This window comes from Alligator mississippiensis, chromosome 5, assembly GCF_030867095.1.
Source record: "Alligator mississippiensis isolate rAllMis1 chromosome 5, rAllMis1, whole genome shotgun sequence".
NCBI lineage: Eukaryota > Metazoa > Chordata > Crocodylia > Alligatoridae > Alligator > Alligator mississippiensis.
Window position 1 is genome coordinate 213769300 of NC_081828.1, and position 26633 is coordinate 213795932.

A 26633-nucleotide genomic window follows, 5' to 3' on the forward strand; every position below is an offset into this window, starting at 1 on the left:
GTAATTCAGCAGAAAACTGGCTGGATTCAGTTTTACGTGTGTGTGTGTGTGTATAATACACACACACGTAAAACTGTGTATGTATGTATGTATTTATGTATAGCTATCTATCAACATCTAATAAACATTTATATTATAATGTACACATACAGTAATTCAGCAGAAAACTGGCTGGATTCAGTTTTACGTGTGTGTGTGTGTGTGTGTATAATACACACACACGTAAAACTGTGTATGTATGTATGTATTTATGTATAGCTATCTATCAACATCTAATAAACATTTATATTATAATGTACACATACAGTAATTCAGCAGAAAACTGGCTGGATTCAGTTTTACGTGTGTGTGTGTGTGTGTGTATAATACACACACACGTAAAACTGTGTATGTATGTATGTATTTATGTATAGCTATCTATCAACATCTAATAAACATTTATATTATAAATTGCATGTACAGTAATTCAGCATAAAACTGGCTGGATTCAGTTTTAATCTCCAATTAATATACCTTGACATTTACAGAATCAATTTGATATATTATCACACAAAACATTTGGCCTTCCTTGTGAACCATTATTGAGTTATAAGAAACAATTATTTTTCATTAAAAGTAATGATTAAATTTAACAGTAAGCAGTGGCTCTAAAACCATCTGTTTGCCCACATTAGGGAAAACTCAACACTTAGAGAAGGACTGCAGTATTCTGTAGTCTCACATGTGGGTCACATTATGGCATTTGTTTTTAAGCATAATCCTTTCAAGAAGCTGTTGAGGTCATTACTGCTGAAAGGTATAAAACAGCTGGAAATGAGAACAGAATAAGATCACAGAGGGGTGGTGTGCCTTGCCAGAGGCTGTTCTGGTTAATTCTCCAATTAATTTCTTTGAACACCTTGACTTCTTCATGCTCTAATCGGAGCGATAAACCGATGAGACAGAGCGCGTCACCGATACAGTGACAGTCGTTAGTCCCAAACGTACCTTTGACCACCAGTCTGGCTGAGGTATATGCAGAGCCAGCAGAGTTGGTAATAAATGCTGAGTATTGACCAGCATCTTCCTTCATGACACCGAGAACTTCCAGCGCATTAAAATCTTTCTTCTCAGTCTTTAGGATTCGGTCTGAAGCATGTAATGGCTGCCCATCCTTGAACCAGTAAAGGTGAGGTTCTGGGTACCCTGCATGAAGCAATTGCATGTAGGAAGGCCTGAACTGAATTAAATTGACTAGGCAGATTGCAGAGCCCCTCAACCCATTCACATATTCCAGTATAATCAAAGTAAGGTCAATTCTAACTAGTGTCGTTGGCTCAAGGTTATACACTAGCCACCAGGAAACAAAATCCCCAGAGATATAACAACTCCATTTTTATATTTATGAACTGCTATTCAGTCATTCAAACTCTATTCTGTGCTTCTCGGGCTCTAGTGTTGCACCCAACACCTTCTGGTGCTGGAAAACCTGCCATTTGGATGAGACTTTTATATATACAAAACCAGGTTCTGAAATCTCTGGGCAAAATTCAGCCTGAAGTCATCTGTTGTCTATGTGAGGGCTTTAAGATGAGCCCCGCCAACAGTGAGGCCAATATAGTCCTCAAGGAAAAGGAAAGAAAAACAAAGGTGACCCCTGACCTTATGGACTAGAGGAGAGAGATCTCCTGAGTTTCAATCATTTATTCCGACTCAGTGTTGTGAGACCAGAGATCCACAAATAATGGGTTAGCAAAGTGAGGGTAGGGTGAAGGTGAAGGGTATCAAGAGTGTAGTCTTCTCCAAAAGAGAGACGGAAAGGACGGAGCAGTGGAGATGGGGCAGAGACACATGGCCTCTGTAAGACGTCTAGGGAGATGTGGGTCAAGGGCTACTCTCCGTTCTGCTTTTGATGGAGCAATCCCCACCACCTAATGGAAAGATCAAGGAAAAGGGCAATAACAGGGACTTAAAGCTTCCTGTCCTCTGTAAAGCCTTATCCCAAACGGAGAATATTTGGACTTTAGCTATTAGCACCAGGACTAATCGTGGTACATTGGATCTACAATTAATTATTAAGGACTGATTTGTTTACTTGTTAAAGTAATTTTTAAAAAACAAGTAGCATATCCCCTCCGTTTTCCATGCCAGATTCCTCAGCAATTAATGCACTTGGTGGCTTTCTGATTTTCCTGACCTAAAGAAATCTGGCTATAGCTCCAGGGTTTTGTAGGTGTTTACATGCAATTACATGCATAGCCCAGCCCCTGGTCCTGCCTGTGCCCCACTCCCTCCCTCACTGCTGGGGCCTCAATCTGCCCTCCCCCCCCGCCCTGCCCCACGGCAGTGAGGGAGGGAGTGGGGCTGGGGCAGGCCCTACACAGCTGGGGCAGGACGCAGGACTGAGCTGCGAGCAGCTTGTCCGGAGGGTGCCCAGCATGGGCAGGGGGTGGCAGCTTCCACTGCTGCATGAACCCCAGGGGCATGTGGGCCGCGTGCCCGAGAGCAGGTTGCAGGTTGTGAGCTGGAGCTGGGCTCTTCCTGGGAGGGGGTTGGGCCATGCTGTGCTCAGGGCAGGTGGCGGCAGCTCTGAGTGGGGAAGTTGGGGGGCTACGGTGAATATTGAGGTGTCTGCAGCCCCCTCCTAACTCCTCTCCTGGCACTACCACCACCTGCCTTGAGCACAGCCCAGCCAAGGCCCCCACACTGGGAACAACCTGGTATAGCCCTGGCCCCAGTCCGCAGTGGCAGCCTGCCCTCCCTTGTGCACAGATCCAGGAGCACACACCCCCAGTGCCTCCTGGGGTGTGCATAGGAGCAGAAGCCATGCCCTGCAGATGTGCCACTCGCAGGTCAGTCCCGCACCCTGCTCTGGCTGTGCCACGCCTGCCCCAGCCCCACTCCCTCTTTCACAGCTCTGCACGCTCCCCTCCCCACCTCTGCAGCAGCTGCTGGAAGCCCACGGCCAGGCTGTCTTGTGGCCCTACCACTGTCCCATGTTTAGGAGGGCTAAGTCCTGTTAGCCCCCCACTTCCGCCACCTATGATTGTGTGCGCAAATATGTGCAACACAAGTGTAAACAACTTGCACAAAGAGTTGCCCAATTAGATGTATAAGTAGTTAGCCATTTGTGCACATATGTATACACATGCACAGTTATGAAATATATTGGGTTAACAGATTAGGAGCATAACTGCATGCAAGCTTTCCCTAAAACCTTATTCAGAACTGGCACAGTGAGCAACATATAGTAAATGTCCTCGTTACCTTTCACCTTCACGTGAAATTTAGCCAAGGGTGCCCCAGGAGCTACGTGAATATCATGAAGCTCATCTAGGATCTGAGGCAGCTGCTCCTCTTCAGTGGTGGACTCCTCTTGTTCCCGGCTAGGGAGAGATTAGAGTTGGGAGGAAAAAGGAGGCATTGAGCAGTACTGAAAGAGATGTGGAAAATGAAAAGTCTCCTGTCTGAAGTTCAGCATGAAATGCAGGTTGTGTTGTCACAGCAGTATCCCTCACCATTCAAGTGTAACAACTGGAGTTGGTCAATTATCAAAGCTCAGGGTGTATCGGTATACTGCAGACAGTGAGGTTTAAAGAAGTAGAAATTAGCCTGTTCTGAGGTCCCTCCCTCCTCTCCAGGAGATAGTGTGTCACTCACTGGACTCTAATACTCCAGTTGTGCAGGAAGCAGAACATGCTGCGTTCACAATCCCACTTTATGTTACAAGGAGACATTGGCTGACTCTGAGCAGTCAGGATCCACCCATCAGGGCTGCCTTGTGCACTGCAGCTATCTGTCACCAGGCAGACTGAGGGAGTCTGCAGAGGACACCAAGATGTATGCACAGGAGCCCTCTAGCTGTGCAGCGTCAGCACTGCAAGTTCTCTGCTCTTCGTGGGCTCAGCGTTCAAATGTCTGGTCAGGCATCTCTGGCTAAATTTTTCTATCAGGAGAACAGGTCTGAAAGAATTTTCCCAGGTCATTTGAACATGTGTTTGCAGCCTAAGGAAGCAGATACACATCCAGCAGACTTGGATGAAGTACCCCAGTATGCTGCTACTTTTCACTTTCTAACTTTTACCCCATGGGAGAGTAAATTATGCTAAGATAAGGCTGTGTCATGTGTCTGCTCCATTTTTATTTCTAGCTGAATGTGTCACAATGCTAATACTTAAAAAGAAAAATTAGCACGGTGCTACATTCTCCATTTTTTGCAGCGCTTTCAGTAATATTTTACCTTGAGACGTATCCTTTGGCACTGTAATAAGATGATGTCTCTGTTGCATCTGCTGCTGTATCATAGTCAGTACTGGTCACTGTTAAATGAAAAATGAACATTGTACATGATCCATGGCTCATAGCCATTTCAGTTTGCAACTGTTATGGCTAAAAGAGTTTACAGGATCTGAAATTGCTTTACCAGAAGTGTTGGCCTTTTGGATCTCGGTATTTAATTATCATTTATCTCCACTCATTATATACATTATTACGCCCGCTCCAGACAAAATTCAGCTGGATGTGATCAAGTCTAGGACCAACTGATATCACTACGAGATACTAAGCTTTCTGGTCCTGGGGATGACTGTGCTGTTTCCACCTGATTACAACCTCCATGGAGCATGAGGGGATGAGCTGGGAACCCAAGCTTAGATCACAGTGCACAGAGAAATGCCCTGGGAGGTAATAACCTTGCAAGAGATTCCTCTGACCTTTAGGAATAAATATACTATGCTCAGCAACTAATGAACATATATAACTAACAAAACTGCCAAAATTTGTGTTGCCTTCAAATGCATACCATTGTTAAGGAAAAAAACGCTCAGCAAAACCATTAAAGCTTAAAGCTATTTCAACTCAATTTTTATCAACAAAACAACATCCCAGTAGAAATTAGTCAAAAAGCCAACCGGTGGCACCCTTGGATGATTCAGAATAAACATGCAACCATGTATCATCAGTATTAAAAGATTATTTGAATGTACCCCCTCCCCCATTACTATTTTGACCCTCTGAGTTTTCTTAGTTATTTCCAAAGACTCACGGTCCACTCTCAATTCAGCCTTGGTCGAAGCCACTCCCATGCTGTTTTCAGCAAGACAGCGGTAGACGCCCATGTCCGTAGGGACTACAGCTGTGATGATAAGCTGGTGGCAGCCTTCTTGGTCTTCATTGATCATATAATGATCATCTTCCTCAAGGACTTTCCCATCCTTGAACCAGCGCACAGTGGGCAGAGGTTTGCCGATAACAACACAGTCAAAGCTGACTGGATAGCCGTCCTGCACCTCTTGGTTCTGGAGCTCAGTTATGAAGATGGGAGCTGAATGCAGTGTTGTTTAGAGAAAGAAAAAAGGAAACAGATGGCCGTGTTATTGTGCATGGGTACATTGCAGGAACACTGCTGTACTGTGGGTGAGTGGAAGGGACTTGCAGAGATGCTGACTTGTAAGCTTTTAAATAATAGATTGGTGTCCTCCATCTGCAGATGCAGAGCAAATATGGCATTTTGCTATATCTGCAGCAGTATAAGGGGCCAATCTGCCCTGAGAAAAATAAGATCTGTGAGGTGAGGTATTATTCTTTTGTTTGTATAGTTGGAATAATTGGTGTAGTTAGGAAAGAGAGGGTACACATTTTTAGGCTTCGAGCACCCTTTATGGGATCTGGGACAGAAACAGGCCAAGTAAAGTTAAATCCAAGTGAGAATAATCATATTAATTTAGGCTTCCCCCTTTCAATGGTCAACTTCATTAAAACCTAATTAGGGTCAACTAATGCAATTTTTCTAACTTGTATTCAGCTTGGCCTCTGCCTGTAATAGCAGCACTGTACATGTTATTATTATCCAATCTTTTCCCACAGATACATATTTACAATAGAAAATGGACAAGGGGGGGGGTTTCTTTCAAAATCCCCATGATTTTAAGAACAATATCTGATCCCTAAAGTTCTCTTTTTTGTCGGAATTATTTGCCAGGGGGGCAAAGAGTCCTGTCCAGGTTTAGATATGATTTTTTTAATGGGAGCCTAGCAGGCTGTTCTCACCTGTATCAGAAGTCAGCAGAGGGGGTGGAGGTCTTTTGACTAGAGCTGGAATCTGACCTTGGGCAGGCGGCGTTGCTTTCCCGATGCGCAGCTCGATTTTCTTAGGGCCCTGGTCCAGGATGTCGATCTCTACAGGGATACCCAAAGCAGCAAACATCTCTTGGAAGCGGCTAGCGGCTGTTTTTGCCTCCGTCATAATTTCAAACTTGATGTAGATGTATCGATCGTCCTCGCGGTACGTCTGGTGATCCGCCACTTCTTCGTCCCCTTCCTCTGCGCTGACAAACAGCTCTTCCTCCACGTCTGATATCTCCGTGGGGATCTTGGATTTGAAGATCTTATGAAGCCTCCTTCCTGCTTTGCGGAAGGCGTCATCCAGTTCGCTGCCGGAGGAGCTGTCGGTCTCGCTGTCCTTGACGCGCTTTGCCAGCTTGTGCTTACGAGGCACCTCCGGCACCGGGCTGCTGACCACCACCTTTGCACTGTGAGAAACCTTCCCAAACTTATTGGATGCCTCACAGGTGTAAGTCCCCGTGTCCTGCATGTCTAGGCCAGTGATGATCAACGAGCAGGTCCCATCGCTGTAATTATCTATGTGATAGTGGCGCCCATCGGAAAGCTCCTCCCTGTCCTTCAGCCAACGGACCTTCATATCGGTTTTGCTCTGGGCCAGGCACTCGAGATGGAGGGTGCTCCCCAGCTCCCCATTAAAGTCCTTGAAGGTCTCAACAAACACAGGGCATTCTTGCTGCTTGATTTCCTTCCTCACTTTGTACCCTTTGAATGCAGCCTGAATTTTCACAGCTGCCTTGTTCATGGAAGGATCATCTAACTCTTCTGTTTGGGCTTCTGGCTCAGCCTGAGTGGGAGGTGGTGCAGGCACACGTGCCTCAACACCAGACTGCTCCCACTCTTTCGAGGTTTTACTAGTGGAGATGGTCTGAACCTTGCCGCTGATGCTAATGGTAGATTTCCCAACTTTTTTGAGGTAAGTCACAAGTGAAGGTGTCCCAGCCCTAGACTCGTCATCTGAGCTTGTCAAGGAAAAGTCTGCTTCTCCTGTTCGAGTCAGCTCGTCGCATGTGGAGTACTCCTCTGAGTAATAATGAGACATCTCGGCTTCTTCCTTCTTCGCTTTCTGCAGCTTATCATCCTCTTCAGGCACTTCGCTGATGGAGTCCAGGGTCGGCTCCCTGCTCATTCTTCGCTTCTTGGCCAGAGCTTCCCAAAGCAGGTGCAGGTCGCCCTCCTGAGCAGCCTCTGGTGGCAAGCTGGGCTGGATCTGACCATCTACCATCTCTTCAGGTTTGCTCACGGGCGGTGCTTCCTGGGCGATCTCTTTTAGCATGGCCACTGTGGGAACTAATTGGGATTCAGGAGGGGAGATGTTAAAGACAGATTAAGTCTGGACAAGTTACACAAAAACCGCTCCAAATTTGACACTGCTTTATCCGGGGTTAAAGTGGGAGTAGTTCTGCTGTGTTTGAATCTTTCTCTGCTCATTTGCACATGACAATTCGAATGTGCCAGCTACTACCCTTTAAAACATTCCCCTTTTGAATGGGGTCTACATGTATGTTCATCCGCCTCCAAAATGACATTCCAGATCCAGACAGCTAAATACCACCAAAAGTAAAGCAAAGCTGTTCCTTAAACAAAAACCATACTTGGTGTGCAGAAAATATAGCCCAGCATCGAACAAAACTGATTTGTCACCCTATTCCTAAACCTGCTAAGTCGAACCATTTCTATGTTGGTATGGCCCTGCAATATTTAAACTGATTACTACTTTCCAGAACTATAAACTCTCCAGCTTTAGGCTGAGCAAACATCATGAAAACAGTGCTTGGTAGGATGTGCAACAGAAGCCCTGGAGTGTCTGTTAAAACCTGCAGAGGATCAGTGAGAGCACAGATTGAAGCAGGCATGTCTACGCTGTGGCAGCAGTGTCCTCTGGCCAAGCCATCCTCAAGCACGTCCTGGCCATCTGCTGCCCTGGTAGACTCCAGATCTGGAACCACAACAGTGAGGCTGCTCTGAGATGAAACAATCCTCTGAGATCTCATCTTCAGCATACTTGAGAGCAGTCACTGGAGACCACATCAGAGCAGCCTTTATTTCTGGGTCCCTGTTCCACCCAAACTTTAAAACCATCTGCCCAGCAGCAGCAGTGGCAATTATATTCAGGCAGCTGAGGGTGCCAACTGCCTTAAGTGCTCATTGCTCTTCACTCCACAGGTCTTAACAACTGTCTCTTCTTTTTAATGGTGGGGATGTCCCGTTAATCAACCTAAGCTTTTTTTTTTTTTGCCATCTGCTAGATACTCCTGGTCTCTCTTCTTCTATTTCACAGCCCTACAGATTATTTTTAGCTATTTGCAAAATCATAGATCCACGCATGGAAACTAGCCTTCGGAAGTTACAGATACAGTTTCAGGTTCAGGTTCTGGCTGAGCAGGAAAGGGAGGGTGAATAAGCTGAAGAATACTCTGCCCCTGCACTATGCAAGCCGTAACTGGAAAAATCTTTTTTTTAAATTTATGGTGCTTTCCCCAAAACAAAGTGCATGTCTTATTTAGGGGCATGTGATATGCAAGAATATATGGTATATTTCTATTTATGTCTGTGTTTTATATGCATACATATTGTTTTTTCTACATATATGTGTTTTTATCTTTACTATTAGGGTTAGGGAAAGGGTGGCATCTTTAAGAGGTACCTTTGCACTAACTACAGACTGCCTCAGTGTTAGCAAATGAAACTTTGGGATTTCGAAGAACACCACCATCCTGCAGAGAAAGCAGCTACTTTGTTCTCCAAGTGGCCTCACCCTGCCATAGGACATATTGATGCACTGTGTTTTTCAGAGAGAGGAGGCTTCTCATTGCTTTGCCTACAGTAGAAGTCATTTTGACTGAAAGAACAGAGATGACATTTGCATATGGAAAAATAATATATATTAACTGTGCTTTGACATAGGCTGATGCTCCTCTCACTTGAGCAGATGCTTCTAATGAATTTAATTTTTATTCCTTCTCATCATCATGGCTTGCAAGTGAGGTGAGGGCTGAAAAATGTTACAATTCCCTAATAGCATGAAGAACATGTTATTTCTTAATCCATCTTTACTGACCTGTAGCATACCTGATTAAGGCCATTTCTGTGAAAAAAGATATTCTCCTGTTGGCATTCAGAACTTACTCCTATTCATCACTTTGCATTATGGGCCCTCTCCCCTTCATCTTAGATTTGGCAGAAAAAAATAACACCTTCACTCTAATGTCTGAACTCCCAAATGGTGGGAACTAGGAACTAACTTTAAAGCACCCTGAAAACTTATCTGTAGGCTTTCTAGGGGGTCAGCCGATGACCTACATTAAGCTCATAGGAGCTAAAGAGACACAATTTAAACTTTAGTCTAAACTCTGGAGAAGCCATTAAAATGTTAATCAAAGGCCTGTGCGCTAAATGTTAATGATATTAATTTAGCCAATTCACATGTATCTTTTCCTTTTCTAGGTTTTGTTTTCACTCTTAATTTCAAAGTTTCGGGGCCATTTTTTAACTTATCATAAATCAGGAAACTCTTATCCGAACATATCAAAACAGGCAGACAAATTCTTCTGTCCTAGTTAGTTATCTATAAGGTGCAGGGAAATTATAGTCAGTGATGGACTTAACCATACAAACACTGAGGCTGATGATCTTTTTTGTGAATTTTAGAGGGAGGTTAATTATTGGGCTTATAATGGAAACTGAGTTGCAGCCTTAATTACAGCAAGGCACCCAAGTGTCCATCAATAGCATGAATGTAAGTCATTAAGCACAAATTACTTGTACCTTCAAGAGACAAGCTGGCAGAGGACTTGACGTCTGGTGAAGCTACACAGGTGTACAAGCCTTGGTCTTCAGGCTTGAATGCATGAATAAGGAGTGCCTGTTTCTTGCCCTCAGAGATTATTTCATATCTTCCTCCAGCATGTATGCGTTCTTTTCCTTTGAGCCAGGTAGCCGCCTCCCGGGTTTCTCTGGATAACTCACACTCCAAGCGGGCCACCTCCCCTTCCAAGACTGACGTGCCGACTAAATGATGAGTGATCGTAACCGGAGGCTCTGCAATAATATAAATCAGGGCATTAAAGACAGCGAAAGCACTATCTTCTCTTCTATGCTGACCTAAATACATCAGTACAGGCCTAACATGGAGCCTGTGAACTATGCAGGCTTTAATCTTTAAGTTTTAGATTCTTTGTTTAACTGCTGTACACGATAATTGGAAAGTCAATGAAGAAAAGAAAAGGAAAAAGAAAATGGAAGAGAAAAGGAAATGAGAGGAAAGAAAACAGATAGGATTTAGAGTTCGCAACCTCTAATGATCCAAGAATTACCATGACACTGGACGCATCTACTGTGCTGTAGGAACGAGCTACGGTGCAATAGCTTGTTGCTATGGCACTGTAGCTTGTTGCTACGGCGCAGTAGCTCATTGCTACGATGACGGGCACTAACCATGAAGGCAACACTACTGCACCACAGTAATGAGTTTCTGTGCAGCAGCTTGTTGCTAGTGCACAGTAGCATCGGAAAAGAACCGTGCGGGGACGGTACTGCGCAGTAATGCTGGTTACTGCACAGTCACTTAGTACTTGTTTAAGCACTCTCGCCAAGTCTCACATATGACCTCACATAACCCTCAGGCCTGACCATATTGGTCCTATATGGTCTTACTATAAGTTAGAAACTTGGAGATAAATGGAGAGGGGTGTTGCCTTAATGCGATAAAGAAATAATTCAATATAGGAGGAAGATATAAAAGGGGGGGGGGGGGAGAAGGGTTCTTGAAAGCTGCCTCCATCTTATATTTGGTGGGAAAAGGATGACACCTTCATTCTAGTGTCTAACCTCCCAAATAGTGGGAAAATGTCTCATTAGGTTCTTCACTTTGGTAGGTGACCTTCCAACCACAACCCATCTGTGTGACACCGCTACCCAAAGAGCAGGAGAGGTGATCATACATAATACCTGTCTAGCCAGAACAAAGTGAACATGGAGCAAATATGCATTTGGATGTTCACATAACTTAGCCAAGGTTGTAAAAAAAAAGGTATAAAAAAGTAAATAAAAGAAGAGAAGACAAAGAAGTGGAAAAAACAGTAGAAAGCAAATAGTGCTTAGGAAGAAACAGGATCTTTTGTAGAAAGAATCATTACAAGACAGCCGCCGAGAGCAGTGAAAGAGTGGCACTCTGTCTCTCTATAATGCGGAGGGCTCCATAGAAAGATACTGAAGCAACTGGAAATCGGTATGCACCATTATGTGCTTCAGGTGGTAAACACAACAAATCCACAAATATTATAAAGAGAGAAAGTGAGCGAGACAGAGAGAGAGTGGCATACTATGAAGGCAACACTGCCTCTCCTTGCATGCGTCCTGAGTCGGAGGTACCGTCAATCACACAGTGACATAGCCATTCCAGCATGCCCCTTTTCAACCACTGCATCTGATTTCCATCACGGTGCTCAGACAAAACACAGAGATGCATTGCAGGCCACAAGGCAGGTAGATGCAGCTTGAAGAGAAAGGCGTCGAACAGATAGACAACGCAGCAGGTTTCACTTTGCTTCAGCCTGGAACACTTTTCCCACCCTCTCTCCTGGACATGGCAACACTGGGCTTGCATCATAGCACTGAAAGAGGCCATCGTGTAGTCTCTTCACTCCTGTGCAAGGTCCCCCGCATGTGCATGGAAGCAGGCATGCCATGCGAAACACAGGCCTGGACTGCCTCTTGACGCACCATGGGAGCATCTCCATTTCTCACCTAGCTGCACGGTCTGAGGGATGTGCACCGGTTTGCCAACACCCACTTTGTTGACGGCGGCAACGCGGAATCGGTAGGGCTTTCCCGGCCTGAGGTTGTCGACCACAAACTCGGTGTTTGGAATAACCTCCTCGTTGCACAGCTGCCAACCACTATCTGGGGGTTTTCTCTCAACATTGTAGCCTAGGATGCCACAGCCGCCGTTGCTCAGGGGGGTGAACCAGGACAGAGTTACAGAATGGCTGCTCTTACTTACAATCTCTGGATCTTCAGGGGGATCAGGGAGGGCTGAGGGTACAATAAAGTTCCAGTGACGCATGACAAAAGAAAGAGAGGGTTGCTGCATTTTAGTAAGCTCTCCAAGAAGCCCTTATATAGGAAATGAGAAAACATCTAAGCCAGATATTCAATTTTTGTCTTGGTATGAATGTAAGCAGCGTCGGGTCTATGAAAAAGACACGTCTTTGCAGAAGAGACAAGTCTTTTCAGGCTAGGCTGTGAACCAAAGCAGTGATAACAAGCAATACTTTCCAACCATCCATTGCAAATGGCCTAATATCTACCGTAGCACCTTCCTGATTCTTATGAGATTTAAAGCCATCTTGTCCCATCAGATACTAAGTAGAGATGAATTTAAGATACAAAGATCAGGCCAGAATATCCCCAACTTTAAGGGATGGTCAGGTCCAGATTTGAGTCATTCCAGGCCTAGCCTTAATGGAAATGGAGTCATCACAAGACTGCGTGATCTCTCTAATAGATCTGATGGAAACTGCCCCCAGGCTTTTGTCTTTGGGGCGTTTTTCCCTATGTAAAACAGTAAATAAAACAAGAGTATAAGAAGACACCAGAACCGTGTCCCTACAGATTACTTGGATACTAATCATTACACTCCACCTAACCCAAAGCATAACCCATAACCATTCAACATATACTTTGGCTTAGAAGAGAGAAATAACACTCTTTAATGCCAATGACCAAGTAAGTGGCCTTCCACTGTTTGGTCACTGAAATAATATGTAACACAAAACTGCAGGATAAATTAGACCACAGCTGGCTGGCTTCTAAATCTTGGAAACCCAAAACACTTCTTTGGATGGGCAAAGCCTGGATTGACAATCAATCGGCTTCTTGTTTGGGTTCATGCTACAGCTCATGGAGACTAACAACTCACTTGACCCATGCCCAATAATTTCAGGATTCCTAAAACACAGATGCACCAAAATTAGATATTGTTATTGCAAATTTGCTCCTATATGACCTACAGGACTTAAATGAACACTACCCAATATTAAACATAACCAATACACTAGAAGTGCACAGCAAAGTTAAGCACTGCAACATCAGAAAGACTGACTCACCACGAAAGTCCAGAATAAAAGTAAGATTTTTTTTTTCTTTAAATCAATATTTTTTCTTGATTTACTATTTCAACTCTCCCTAAATCTGGGGAGTTTGCAGAGTATTGTTTTAAATAAGAACCAGCACATTTGCTTAGGGAACTGGTTTCTGCACGGTTCTACTTCATGCCATACAGAAGAGGTATACGTCACAAAACAACGGATTTCAGCTAATATTGAGAAAAGATTTCTCATCGTTAGCTTGGTTCAATTTTAATTTAACAAGGCAAAATGTTTTCAATCAGGGCGCAATAGCGCAGCAGAATCTTGTCAGTTCTGGAAAAGCTGGAAGGAGAAAAGAAACCAGCACAACTGCAAAGAAAATCAGAGTGATGAGGCTTAGTACTGAAGGCTGAGGATTCAAAAGCAAATGGCTAGCATTGGTAGAAATGTATAATGCTTGAACCTACCTACTACAGATAACTTGGCTGATGCAATGGCATCCCTTGATGCAAACGTCACCTCTCCGGAATGATGCAGTTGGGCTTTCTTTAGGATCAGTTTATAGCTGTTACCATCTACCTGGATTTCCCAGTTCTCATCAGGTTGGATCTCCATGTCATTAATATACCAGGCAATCTCACTGACTGGCACTGCTTCACTTAAAAGACAGCTAAATGTAGCTTGGTCCCCAGCCAGGACTTCAGTATCAACTATAGGCTTCAAAAACTCCAGGCGCCATCCTGCAGTTAAAAAACACACAATCAGACCCCAAAGTACTGAAGCAAAGTTTGGCAGATCAGAGTTACTTGATGCATCCTGAGACATAGTAATCTGATGATATTCTTTTGAAACCTAGGTTATGCAATGTAATTACGAATGGCAACGCCTTCAGGAGCTGGACTGCCGAGGCTTTATTGTATTGTGTTAAAATAATATAAAACCCAATGAGTTAAAGATGGACCTGACTCGGGCCTTTGCTCTGGTCTATTATAGGAAGCAGGTCTACAAGCTGATTGTAGCTCCAAATGTTTTTGAAATTCTGGAGTCTGTGATGGTAGTGATGATGATGATGATGACGACGACGACGTAGCTATGACATGTGAAGTGTTCAAGTGCCTATTTCATGTCCCATTAGGATACTCATTAATCCTGTAGGTATTGCCTGCTTCTAGCTCATTTAACATTACATTAGCACTGTGTGCCATATGCAGCAGCTCACAAAGATGGCCATGTCACACAGAACATGAAAACTAAGATGTAAAACTCAGCAACCCTTCTCTCTTTGGGGCACAGAAGTAAGGCAGGGAGCAGACCGACCCATGCTGCTATTCAAGCTTTGTTGGGGGCCGTTATCATAGCCCCAGGGAATCAGCATTACCTTTCACAGTCAGGAAGGCGGACGTCACTGCATCGCTCGCCATGAATGTCACCCTGCAGCTGTCCTGGGGAGTGAGGTTCTTCAACAGGAGGAGATGCCTGAGCCCATTTTCAAAGTAAACCACCTCAACGTTTTCTGTGGTTTTGGCAGGCTCGTCATCAATCAGCCAGTTATAATTGTAGGTCTCTGGTTTGGAAAGGTAGCATTCAAACAGGGCTTCACCACCTTCCACTGCTTCCACGTTCTCCAAACCCTGCATAATACTGTTCTTGGCTAAAGCAAAAGGGAAATGATAGACAGCATCAGCTATTTTGCTCTCACACATTCAAGTATTAATGAGTCTTCGAACATCCTAAATAATCCCCATCTCCTGGACAAGCAAATGCAAGGAAAATCATACATGGAAAACTATCTTGTGGATTCTCCTTTTAATTTCAATGATATTCTCACATAATCTTAGATTTTCAAAAAATTCCACAGCAGTGATGTAGCTTAATAATAGTGAATTGATAAATCCTTCGGGGTCTAATCAGCATTTATCTGGTAACCTGACCACTGTCTTCATGAAAAAAGAAAGGAATGATATACAGTTTATATGCATAGGTCCATTGTTCAAGGGCAAATGATACAAAGAGCCATGGCCAGGTCCAGACAATAATTAGATCCATTTTGTGCAAAATAGGAAGCATTTCTTATCAACCTCCTCCACATGTACAGTTCATAGCACTGCTGGGCACATTTGGATAGACAGCTCGGGTTAAAACTTTACCACATTTCATGTAAAATATGCCATACCTTTATTTCAGGAAGAGATTATTGTTGGCCATGCCATGATACCTGACAACTAGGTGAACTAATCTTTTTCAAAGCCCTTTAAAGGAACATTTGTAAAGTGACAAGCTTTTAAATAGGTGATATCTTTACAGTCACCAGTCTTTAATATATTTCTAAATTCCTCTGAAATACATGCAGAGCCTGGCTTTCTAATCGGAGTGTAGGAGCAAGCGTGCATGCAAAATTGCGCGCACACAATTACTGCAACTACATGAACAAATTCACGTGTAGGTAAATCCACTTGATGCACCCACCCAATCTGTGTGTGCAGCCAGGCTAACTGCAGAGGCAAGCTAAGCATGTGCGATTTTACAGTATAGCAATTTTTTGCGCACACAGCTGGGTAAGCAGTTTGTACGTGGTATTTATATGAATTACATGCCAGGATCCTCATGTTATAACACAGTGTCATGAACCATTTCTGCTTAGTAAGTTCCTTAGTCACTGTGCAATGGGTTGTCACCTAAAATATTAATACTGAACTGCTTATTCACTAGCGAAATTAAATCACCAACATTTCTCAACATGCCTGTTTAAAGGGAAGAACAATGGCGCTGTGGCTCAAGCACCAGACTGGAGCTAGGGGCAGCATCCAATCCTGTTTGAACTTATCCTGGTCATTTAGCATCCCTGTGCTTTAGACTCCTAAAGTAAATGTAGGCAAACTCCTAGGTGGTGTTTGAAGACTAACCGGATTAATACTTAGCACTACAGAAGGGCAGAATGTTTTAATAAATAATAATGTTTCTCCGACAAATGTCATATGATTGACTAGTATCTATGACACAGACTGAACCTAAACAGAACGCTAGAGATCAGACCTCATGTCGGAAACATCGCTATTTCTGATCATAGTCACGGGCCTGCTAACTGGAAGTGAGAATTCCCTGTGCAGATGGTAGGAAACAAGTTACTAAGACATTACACGTGAGCTTGCTTTGATCCCGATTTACTTTGATTACTGGAGTATTCAGGTGCGATTGGTATAGTTCTGTTTTAAATGGTAGGCTGCAGGGTGGATACAAATCAATGTTTTTTGGGGGGAGAAAATGGATTTTTAAAAATTTTAATCAGATTTTTTAATTTAATCATCTTTTTATTTTTTTTTGGTAAGATGCTTGTTAAAAAGAAAAGATATAAAGATAGTCTTCATAGATTTCATAGACATTAGGGCTGGAAGGGACCTCAGGCAATCATCGAGTCCAGCCCCCAAATGCAGGGAAGGTGGCTCCAATGGGGTTTTAATTTTGGATATGATAAAACTCAAAGATATCATCATGGAATAGGGATTATAACTTCTAATTATATACTATTTGAGACAATATATTCAGGTAACCTTTTTAGAAGTTGTTTAAATAGGTCACAACAGGCCACAGACTATATTAGGGGCACAATCTTATAGGGTTCCCAGAGGCTCTTCTATAGATTAGTAAAGATTAAATAAAACTACTTTAACCCAACGGGACTCAGTGCTCAGTCTAGAAGATCCCATTAAGCATCTCTATGATGCTTAGTTTCAGTTCTCAAACTGTGGATTTGTGTCTCCAAAGATCATAGGCAGACAAGGTTCTTTGGGTAGATGTGATATCTTTTATTAGACTAACTAAATAGTTGGAAAAAATTCTTCTTTCCTAGCTTTCGGGCACGAATACCCTTCTCTGGGCATAGGAGGAGTTTGTTGTCCGCAGTGGTAACATCCTTGTTAACAGCAGTGTATGGAGATGAGAGGAGATGTTAACATCCTTGCTAAAAGCAGTATATGGAGATGAGAGATAGCAGGCCCGATTACCCACCCATCGGCCCTACTGTCTCTCTGCAAGTTGCATGCACACAATCGAGTCCTTACCTCTCTCTAAAAGTGCAGAGTTTCAAAAAGTTAAATGAATAAAGGATAGCAAACAACAAGAATGCACTTTTTGTAGAAAGTAATGATGAAATCAAGTGATTTAAATCATGATTTAAATTGATTTGACTTAAAACAAATCCACCCTGGTAGGCTGTGAACCTTACTGGACAGCCGATCCCCATGCTGAGCTCCCACTGAAGTCAATGGGAGTCAGGGCCTCACCTGCAGCCATTGCATGTCAAGGCCCTGTAAACTGCTGCTGGGAGTTAATACCAGCAAGCGCACAATACTCCTGTTTGAAACACCTTCTTACTTATCCCCAGCTCCAGGGCTGAAAATGTCCCTTGCAATTTTTTCCTGGAATTAAGTCACTTCCTGTTCCACTTTGTAGGCACCTAAATGGACCTGGTGGCTAAAGAAAATCCTAATTTGCCACATTCAAGTCCCTAAAGAAACATTAATGCAAGAGTGGATTGGCTCTCCTTCTCCTCGCTTCTTTTTCTGACCTGGCCTCGAGGCTAAGAGGCTTTAACAGGCTTTCAGAGATTTGAGCAGGAGGGAACAAGATTACTTTTAGGTGCCCGAGTCCACTAAGAAGTGAGATAAGATCCCGACCTTTAGTTAGTTTTCACTGGGTGCATCTCCACGTGCGCTTTACTGCAGAGTTGACTACTTAGCTCCGCAGTAAAGTGTCACCATCTACATGTGCAGCACTATTAGGCAGGAGTAAACTAATTAACTCCACCATAGCATAGTACTGCCTGCCACAGGTAGTATCCTATGGTGGAGTTATTTACTCCACCGCAACACATGTGTAGACGGTGACTGGGGCTGGCTGGGGCACAAGGGTGCAGAGGTGCTTGCTGGCTAGCTGTGCACTGAAGTGCCCTCATGCCTCAGGCCAGCCCCTCCACAGCATGTTGAGCCAGATCAGAGCAGCCCCCAGCTTGCAGGCTGACCTCCTGGGCCTTCTGCCAGCCCAGCTCAAAGTGCGGCAGTCCTGGGCGCATGTGGAAATACTGCACCTGGGAGCAATAAACACTGGTGCAGTTTATCCAGGCAGGCTAATTGCACATGTAGATGCTTCCACTCTGTCCTAAGTTGAGAAGATATACATACAAGAAAGACTGCAAGGCCCTTGTATACTACTGTGTGGGGTGATACAGGTACCTAAGCTAGAGAGAAAAAATTGTGACCCCTGAACTCACCCTCAGAGGAACTGAGTCAGAAACAAATGCAAAGTTTCAATCCTCACACCTGTTATTTACACTAATAAAGATTATATATATGATGTCAAACCCTGAACCTATTCAAATCAAAAGTAAAATGCTTGCTGGGTTCAGCAGAATCGCGCACTATTACAGAAAAAAATTCTTCCATTTTTCCGTTGTCTCTTTCCCAAGGACGTTTGCAAAAGTTAATTACCAATTAGAAAATGCTTTTCAAGCAACCGACATTTTCATTAGCGATAATACTCGAGCTAGGTTAGCTGTAGATTAGATCAACTGAAAATAAAAACAAATGCCTCTTTATCCATTAACGTTTTTAAAGCACTTTGTATGCAAAAAAGCATTACATAAGGGCTCAGTAGTAGTATTGCTTTTTTTAGTCCAATGACATCACCTCTATAACATGACAATAACTCAGCAGGACATATCCCTTTGATTAGTGCTACAACCAAATTCAGTTCATTGCAGAGCAAGGGTGACCAACTATGCCCACTTGGATTTATACATGGGCATTAATTGGAATTAAATTCCAATGGAAATTTGCACAGTTCCACATTCAATTTGCACTAACTCCCCAATATGTTTGTCACTGCTATTGGTAGTGGAATGAACACCCAATGAGTAGGTCATGATTTGCCACTGTATATCCATTGCTGCTGTGGTCTTCTTTTGGTTTCTATTCGGTCACACTGACAGTCTTCCTTTTGGGCTGGAAGACCTCACCTTGAACATCAAGCATAGCCACCACTCTAGTGCCTTCAGCTTCACAAGAATAGATGCCAGTGTCTTCTGGAAGCGCGGGTTTAATTTTTAGCTTGGCTACATTCCAGTCTTGCTCCACAATGACTCGTTGCCCATCTGCATGAACTTCCTGATCATTTTTCTTCCACGTGGCCTGCACTGGCCTAGAGTACTGGCATATGAACTCTGCCGTGCCATCTTCATCAACGGTAATGTCCTGCATTGGACTGACCACCTCAATGGTTGGATCTGTCAACCAATAGGTCAGGAGGGACATGCATTAGTAGATCCTTATGGAAATGGCAGCTTAGATTTTGACAAGCACAGCGCCTACGTAGCAGAGGAAGCAAACGGCACAACATCCCAAGCTCGAGGCTGACCGGAGGCATTGCTAGTTAGCACGTTTAGTGTTGGCTTGTGTCAGCATCAAGGAGCACGGAAGCAAGCGTGGCATATGAGGAGCGTTCGCATCACAAATCTGAGCACAAATACCAAAGATCTCGCCTGATGCTACTTTTTTGTGGAGAGCATCTCTTACGATTCACTCAATCTCCCTGATCCCCCCCCCCCCCCACCAAGCAATGACATACAAAAGCAGCCACCCTTGAGCATGTCAGGCTTCTCCAAATATTTGCAGGGTGCAATGGATGGATTTAAGGAGATGCTTAAGTGGTTTCAACAAAATGGAGACACCAAGATGAATATATTCAGCAAGACTGCAGGGGCTCGAGCTGCCTGACTAATTCAACTGGAACAGGAGGTAAGTCTCTGCTGAACCATGGAACCCACTGTGGTGTACTTCCAAATGATTAAGTATGGCTAGAAATTTTCAAATGATGAGCCTTCAGCTGTTAAAAAACTCTGATAAAATTGTGCTTGCACTTTATATTACCAAATATACAGCATCGCCAAAGGAAAGCTCCATGGCACACATCCTACTAGACCTCTACGGCGTAGTGGTCCTTTACCCGTGCAGGAAGTAATCACCTTCCACCCAGGGAGGCGCAAAGCTTTCTCAGCCCAAAGGCTGATCCCACTCCAAGCCACGCAGTGGGCATAACTCTCCCGCTCTGCCAATGGGAAGCCATTGCACATTCGCACAGAGGAGAGATATGCCTTCTAGAAACAGGACATGTGAATTCCTGCCCCTCTGGGCAGCATGTGGCGTGTCCTTGCTCCCAAAGATGTTTATGCCTTTTATCCAAAGACTATTCAATGCAAAATGCACCGAGACCAGAACCCAGCTTCCCTTGAGAAAGTGGAGATCTGCGCAGCTGCTGTTGAAGGTTCAAAGTCTTTACTACCTTGTAAGACGCTGCTGTTGAAATAGCTGCTAGGGGTAATACCATAAGCATAACCAAACCCAAGATTTTGTAAGCTTCACAAAAAGAAGTTAGGGTTTGAGCTGGGGAGCTTCTCTAAGTACTTTGGATTATCATCCATTTGAGCGTTCAAAGATAATGTACTGTGTAAATCTGTCAAAATCATCAGCCTCTCCACAACCTTTCTGCTGAGAGGCACAGCTCCTGCAGCCCTCATCCTTTTGTAGCCCTTGGCACACCCATGAAGGCCTGGCCACGTTTGACTGCTGTTATAATGGATATAGTAAGGGCCAAAGAAGTCGACATGTTCTGAAATTTGAATTATTATGGAACTTGTCCCTTTATAAACAGGTGTTACACTCAAATAATGGGAATGAGGGAACTAGAAAGACCCATGAAACCTGGGAATGAATGCAAATGGGGCACGCAGAGGGAGAGGGAGAGGGATAGTTCAATCATTCTACATCTTTGCCCAGATAAAGTGTAGAAAAGTGTTTGTTAATACAAGCATGGTTAGAATATTACTAGTGCTTTACCTTCCTAGCACATGGAGCATTACTGAGCATGGTTTAACAACTGGGTGGTCTCTTTTAAATGCCTTCCCTGTTCTATTTATATGCCATCTACTCCTCCCATTCAAATCTGTAGCAAAAATCCCATTGGCGTCGCTGGGTGCACAAAACCTCCCGCTATTACAAGCTTCCTGATGTCCTTTTCTAAGCTACAAAATGAGGTGTACAAAACAATTAATAATATCTATTCATTTATGTTTTGCAGCAGATTCATAGGAGTTCGACTCCTGGAAGGCTGCAAAATCAGTCTCTGTCCTTAGACAATTCAAATCGCATTGCAAATATACATGCCATTTCTGGGCTTCAGAATAGTGTCCTTTGGTGTTAGACATGAGGAATTTGTTGTCTTATCTCCAAAGGGCAAATCTCTCACAAAATGGATGGTACAGCAAGGAACACATTATGCCAACAGAAAAGCTGATGGTGGCCCCAGACTGCAGCTAGCCATCTCTGACTACTCTTGGGTTAAAGGGTTTAGCTAACCAACACCGAGTAAATTTTAATGGAAGGAGCAGTTAACCTTCTAGATAGTTCCCAGTATTATTGGAAAGGAGTTGCATACAAGACAGATAGGGAACATTATTTCTGTCCTACTTCCAGAACTGTCCCAGCTTTCCTGAAAACCAGCCAAGAAGTATCTATGACTAGATTTCTTTACCAGCAATTCTTAAGCTCAGTTTTATGTGCAATTTGTGGTTACCCTTACACGATAAGTAAAAAAAGCAACAAAACATTACCAATACAATGCCGACTAATGGTACATGGATGATAAACTACTGATCCTTACTCTCTGCTATATAACCCTGACATGATTGCAACTTGACTCCATGGAGACCCATTGAGCCACCACTCTAAATTCAGTATCCCCCGGCTCGTGGGCCTAGGAATACATTGTTTTGAATGCAATTATACCGTCCCGGCAACAAAGCAGCATACTAGTGAATCAGGCTCAATCTTTTGTAGAGCAGTGGCAGGGCAGCGGTTAATGTCATATTATAGTAATAATGAACACTAAAACCCTGGTGCCACAATGGAAAGGCACGATTGTCATCCTTGATTTTCTGCACAACTGAATTTTGCTGCTGCTTGTAAGATAACAAGCTGGATCCTGCAATCTCTTACTCAAGCAATCCCAAGTAGTAGATTTGTTGAAGCTGGTGCTTCTGCTCGCATGAACGAGAGCAACTTGCTTGAGTAGAGGCTTCAGGACTAAGCATGGTTTCATGGCCTTTTAATGATGCAAATACTATGTTACTGGTAGAACAGCATGCTATTTTGGAGGAATTTCATAAGGGTAACCAGAAGGCATAAGCACTAGTATGTTGAGCGGTTCTGGAGTTGGCCATTGGCATCTTCCAAAGAAAAGTACCTTTGACTACTAATTTAGCTGAAGATACGAGGGACCCAGCTCTGAAGGTGACAGTCCCCGAATCATTGGACCCCAGGTCCTTTAGGGTTAAAGTGTGGATTTTCCCATCCCGCACTGAGATTTCATTCATAGAGTTGTTCCGAAGGAAAGCTCCATCAAGCCACCACTGTACATTCGGGACGCCCGGGCGCGAGAGCTCACAGGTGAATGTGGCTGTCTCCGCCACAAAGACATCCGTGTTCTTTAAAGCACAAACTATCTGTACTTCCTCTTCTGCATAACAGAGCGAGAAAAGTGGTACCAAGGAAAAACACAAAGCAAAAAACATATACATACTGCTTCCACGGGACTGACGTCCCGACACTTCTAGTGGTCCCGACAGAATCCACTTGTAGCACTTAGTGCTTAATTTGTTTAAAGGGGTATACAATCTACTCCCAGGTTTGTTTCCCATGAACATCCTTTACCCACTCACAAGCACAGACACTATTCCACTTTAACAGTGTCTTGACCAATTCCCGACGTGTCCGGCATGCTACAATCATCTTCGCTGAGATTGTAAACTTTCAGTGTCTATATGGTATCTCAGAGCGTGTCTAGGTGGCATCAGGCAGTACCGCGCTGAGCAAGCCATGCTAGCTCCCAAACCAGAAGTAGTATAACCACTTCAAGATGTCATTGCTTATGAAAACCAGAGTTTACCAGCTTTCATGCAGAGCCATACCAATGCGGCTACACTGGTGCTGGTTCAAGAGCTAGTGTGTAGACAAAGTGATCATGGCATTTCCCAGCATGCCGCTCCCCTTCCCTGTATAGACATACCCTTAGTGGCAGGCACTCTGTCTTGTGATGTAAGTGTGGTGGCTACGTGCACTGCTACAACACACCAACAGTAGTGATAAGAACAACAAGGACTATTATAACTAGCAATACACATTAACAATGCATTCAGTGTTTTCACGGCAGTAGCTCTAAGCAACTAGATGATCAAGTAAATGGGATCATCTTGTATTGCAGACTGTTTTTGAGCTCTGTTATAATATAAGTATTGGTCTGCAATCAGGTTTGGTGCAAGTGTGTGCAACTGCACTGAAGTCAGGAAAGAAATCAAGGGACTGGCACTTGTTTAGATGAGAATTAAGTATGGCCTGTTGGCTTAGGAGGCACCTGAATGTGAAATTCAACCAGAGAAGAAAAATTTATTTCATCTTACCATGAACAGACACTGAACCTCGGGTAATCTCATATCCAGTGCTACACGTGTAGTCGCCACAATCCTTCGCCTCCAAGTTATGAATAATTAGCTCAACTAGGGAGCCTTTCTGCCGCATCTCATACTTGTCACTGGGCTGAAGCACCACTGCGCCTTTCCTCCACTCAACAGGAGCATCGGGCTTGGAGACCTCACACTGGAGGACAGCTGTTCCCTGCTCTTCTGACTCCACGTTATTCAGGTCCTCTTTAAACAGGACGGGTAGGACTGCAACAGAGAAGCAGTTACAGGAGGGATAATGCCCACATGTGGATTACTGAAGGTTACCAAACCATTTCATTGATCACTGTTCCCTCTCTTGCAGTCTGAAGAAATCATAACATACAAGCAGAAAATACTGCAGCCTCTCCACGTCTTCAAGTTGAGCTAGGACCAGAAGCCCATAGGGGCTAGCTATCGACAAAACTACAGTAGATCTCTACTGTTCTTTCAAGATCTGCTGGGAATTAGGATGTTTTCAAAAGGCATCGCTATGGCGCATATTTTGTATGTGCCATCCACTAATGGCATAATATTGCAAGTGCAAATCATAGCATTTGGGCTTTTCTTGATCCAAGTTTCAGGCATAACGTAACACATCAAGTGGCTCATCAGCAGTGGAGACTGAACTGAAGATATCTGAATCTCAAAGCATAGGTTACTACTGCCTGAGCAAAAAACAACCCCAGTAATGGACTTGTCCCCCCCTAGCAGGCAAGCTGCTAAAGAGGAACAGAAGCCACGCTGTAAGCAGGGGTTCAGCCTCACATTTGCAGTTGAGCATTTGCTGATACTTCATACATAGCAGTATCTGATATACAATGCTAACCTTCTCCTGCCATTGTAAATATAGGGGAAGACTTTTTCCAAGATACCAGTATACAAAACCCACTGGCAAATCTCAGGTTCACAAATGTTGAGTAGTTTGTGCCCACAGCCAGCAGCATCTGTGACAATCTGTCTTGTACCTAGCTGCGAGGTCAAAATCCAAAAATAAAATAAAATAAAATAAAAATAGGGTTGTTTGAAAACAACCACCCTATGTCTGCCATTAATAAGCAAACCGTGGATTGAACCTCTGTATCAAAGTTACATTAAAATGTCATTTAATGGCCTAGAAATGGTAGTGACTGTTCACCAACAAAAGCTGTGTTGTTCCAGTGCAGAAGGACAGCATCGCAACCATCTCACCTTTCACCTGCAGTGCTGCGGTGGTCTGTTGATCTCCCGAATCACACGTATACTCCCCGGCGTCCTGAAGGCCCACATCGTAGATGAACAACTCCACAAAAGTCCCTTCTTGCCTCAGCTCATACTTGTTGCTGGGCCGGAGCACCACGTCTCCCTTCCTCCACTCCACCGGAGCGCCGGGCTTTGTCAGCTCGCAGCGCAGTGCTGCCGTACACCCTTCCTCCACCTCCTCGTTCTTGAGCCAATGTTTGAAAAGCACGGGTAGGGCTTGAAAGGGGGAATTAAGCCAAAAGGAGAAGAGGTTTGCTTTTTTCAAGTGCATTGAAAAGAATTCAGAAAATAATGGCATTCCCGTAAGTAGTGAGACGAAGTCTGCCTGCATTCACTTCTGATGAGGTTATAGGCATGTAGGATAGGAGAGAGGCTAAGTGAAGACACAGGGCAGGTTATATCATGATAAAAATAGCCACCTGATCTAAAGTAATTTGGGATGGGGGGGCTAGCAGAGGAGGTTGGGGGAATTGGAGGCAGATCAGGGGTCTTTGGGGGCTAAAAATAGCCCCAGTGTCCCCCATGAGCAAGCCCCACAGACACTGCCTCCCCGCTGATCGGTCCCATGGATCCCATCTGTCCCTGCATCCCCCCATGGATACCTCCTGCCCCCACATCGCTCCTGCAGATCCCACCCCGCATCTCCCCATGGATGTCGCCATCCCCCCCATCACTCCTGTGAAACCCCCCTTTTCCTCTGATTCCTCTGCAGATGCTGACTACCTCCGCCCCACTGTCCCCCCAATTGCTCCCGTGGAGCCAGGTTGAACTAAGTTAGACCTGGTGGCCATTTTTAACTTGCTCTAACCTTCCCCATAACCCCCCTGAACGTCTGCACTTAGCCAAGATTCAAGGATAGTTTTCCGGTCGATCATTTACTTGCTGTAATGTAATATTGTGATGCAATGTATAATGTAATGTTTTACAGAATAGTTTCGCACTGGAGGCTAATGTAGGGCCTTTGTCCTCAAAGGCCATTCAGAGTGATGAAGGGTTTCCAGCAAGACGCCAGATGGGGGGCACAAAAGGATTTGGTTTCATTTTTCATTTTTAACTTGGTGAGGTTGCAGGTTTGCAACAGGCAGCACGAGGCCTGATGTGAATTAATTTGAACCTCTGAAGTTGCAGCGGTTCCACTTTTGACTTACCTCTCTTGGCCAAATCAAGGATGATGCACATTTTTCCAAAGCGCTGCCAGTTAGGTTTGGGATTTGAAAAGCCCAGTGATTTGAATTGGAGCGCTGCTTATATAAACCAGAAAGCAGATTTAACCATATTTGCAAAATAAAGCTAAATCTGTTTGGCAAACCACCATTGCATTTATTTTACTTGCAGAGAGCCCATGGGACAGAGGCAGATGCAGGCTGCCCGCTGCAGGCTCGGAGCTCCCTGCCCTGCTGCTCTCCCCAGGGGATCCTCCGTGGCCCAGCAGATGGGACCCAGCGTGGGAGGGCAGAGTGGCACGGGGAGGCATGGTGAAACCCTTGCATTCAAGAGCAGTTTTAGGGTATAAACACTTGAGGACATAGTACTGTACTATGGCTAGTTTCAGAGCACGGGCACAGATCCTCACCTTTAACCTCGACGCTGGCAGTTGTCTTCTTGTCAGCTGTGCTACAGCTATATTCCCCTGAGTCCTCAGGCTTTAAATCATGAAT

The 26633-nt window shown here is 44.2% G+C and overlaps 1 protein-coding gene across 1 annotated transcript in view; it reads right to left on the reverse strand.

The window, feature by feature from the left end:
• OBSCN (obscurin, cytoskeletal calmodulin and titin-interacting RhoGEF) overlaps positions 1–26633 on the reverse strand; it is a 247659-nt gene that overhangs the window by 80430 nt on the left and 140596 nt on the right. Inside the window, exons 60-68 of the mRNA XM_059729369.1 lie at positions 14569–14841; positions 13658–13930; positions 11848–12135; positions 9868–10140; positions 6028–7389; positions 5024–5302; positions 4220–4298; positions 3247–3365; positions 988–1185 (exon numbers count right to left, since the gene is read on the reverse strand). Of these exons, the coding sequence (XP_059585352.1) occupies positions 988–1185; positions 3247–3365; positions 4220–4298; positions 5024–5302; positions 6028–7389; positions 9868–10140; positions 11848–12135; positions 13658–13930; positions 14569–14841 (3144 nt within the window). The remainder of the gene's footprint in view (positions 1–987; positions 1186–3246; positions 3366–4219; positions 4299–5023; positions 5303–6027; positions 7390–9867; positions 10141–11847; positions 12136–13657; positions 13931–14568; positions 14842–26633) is intronic.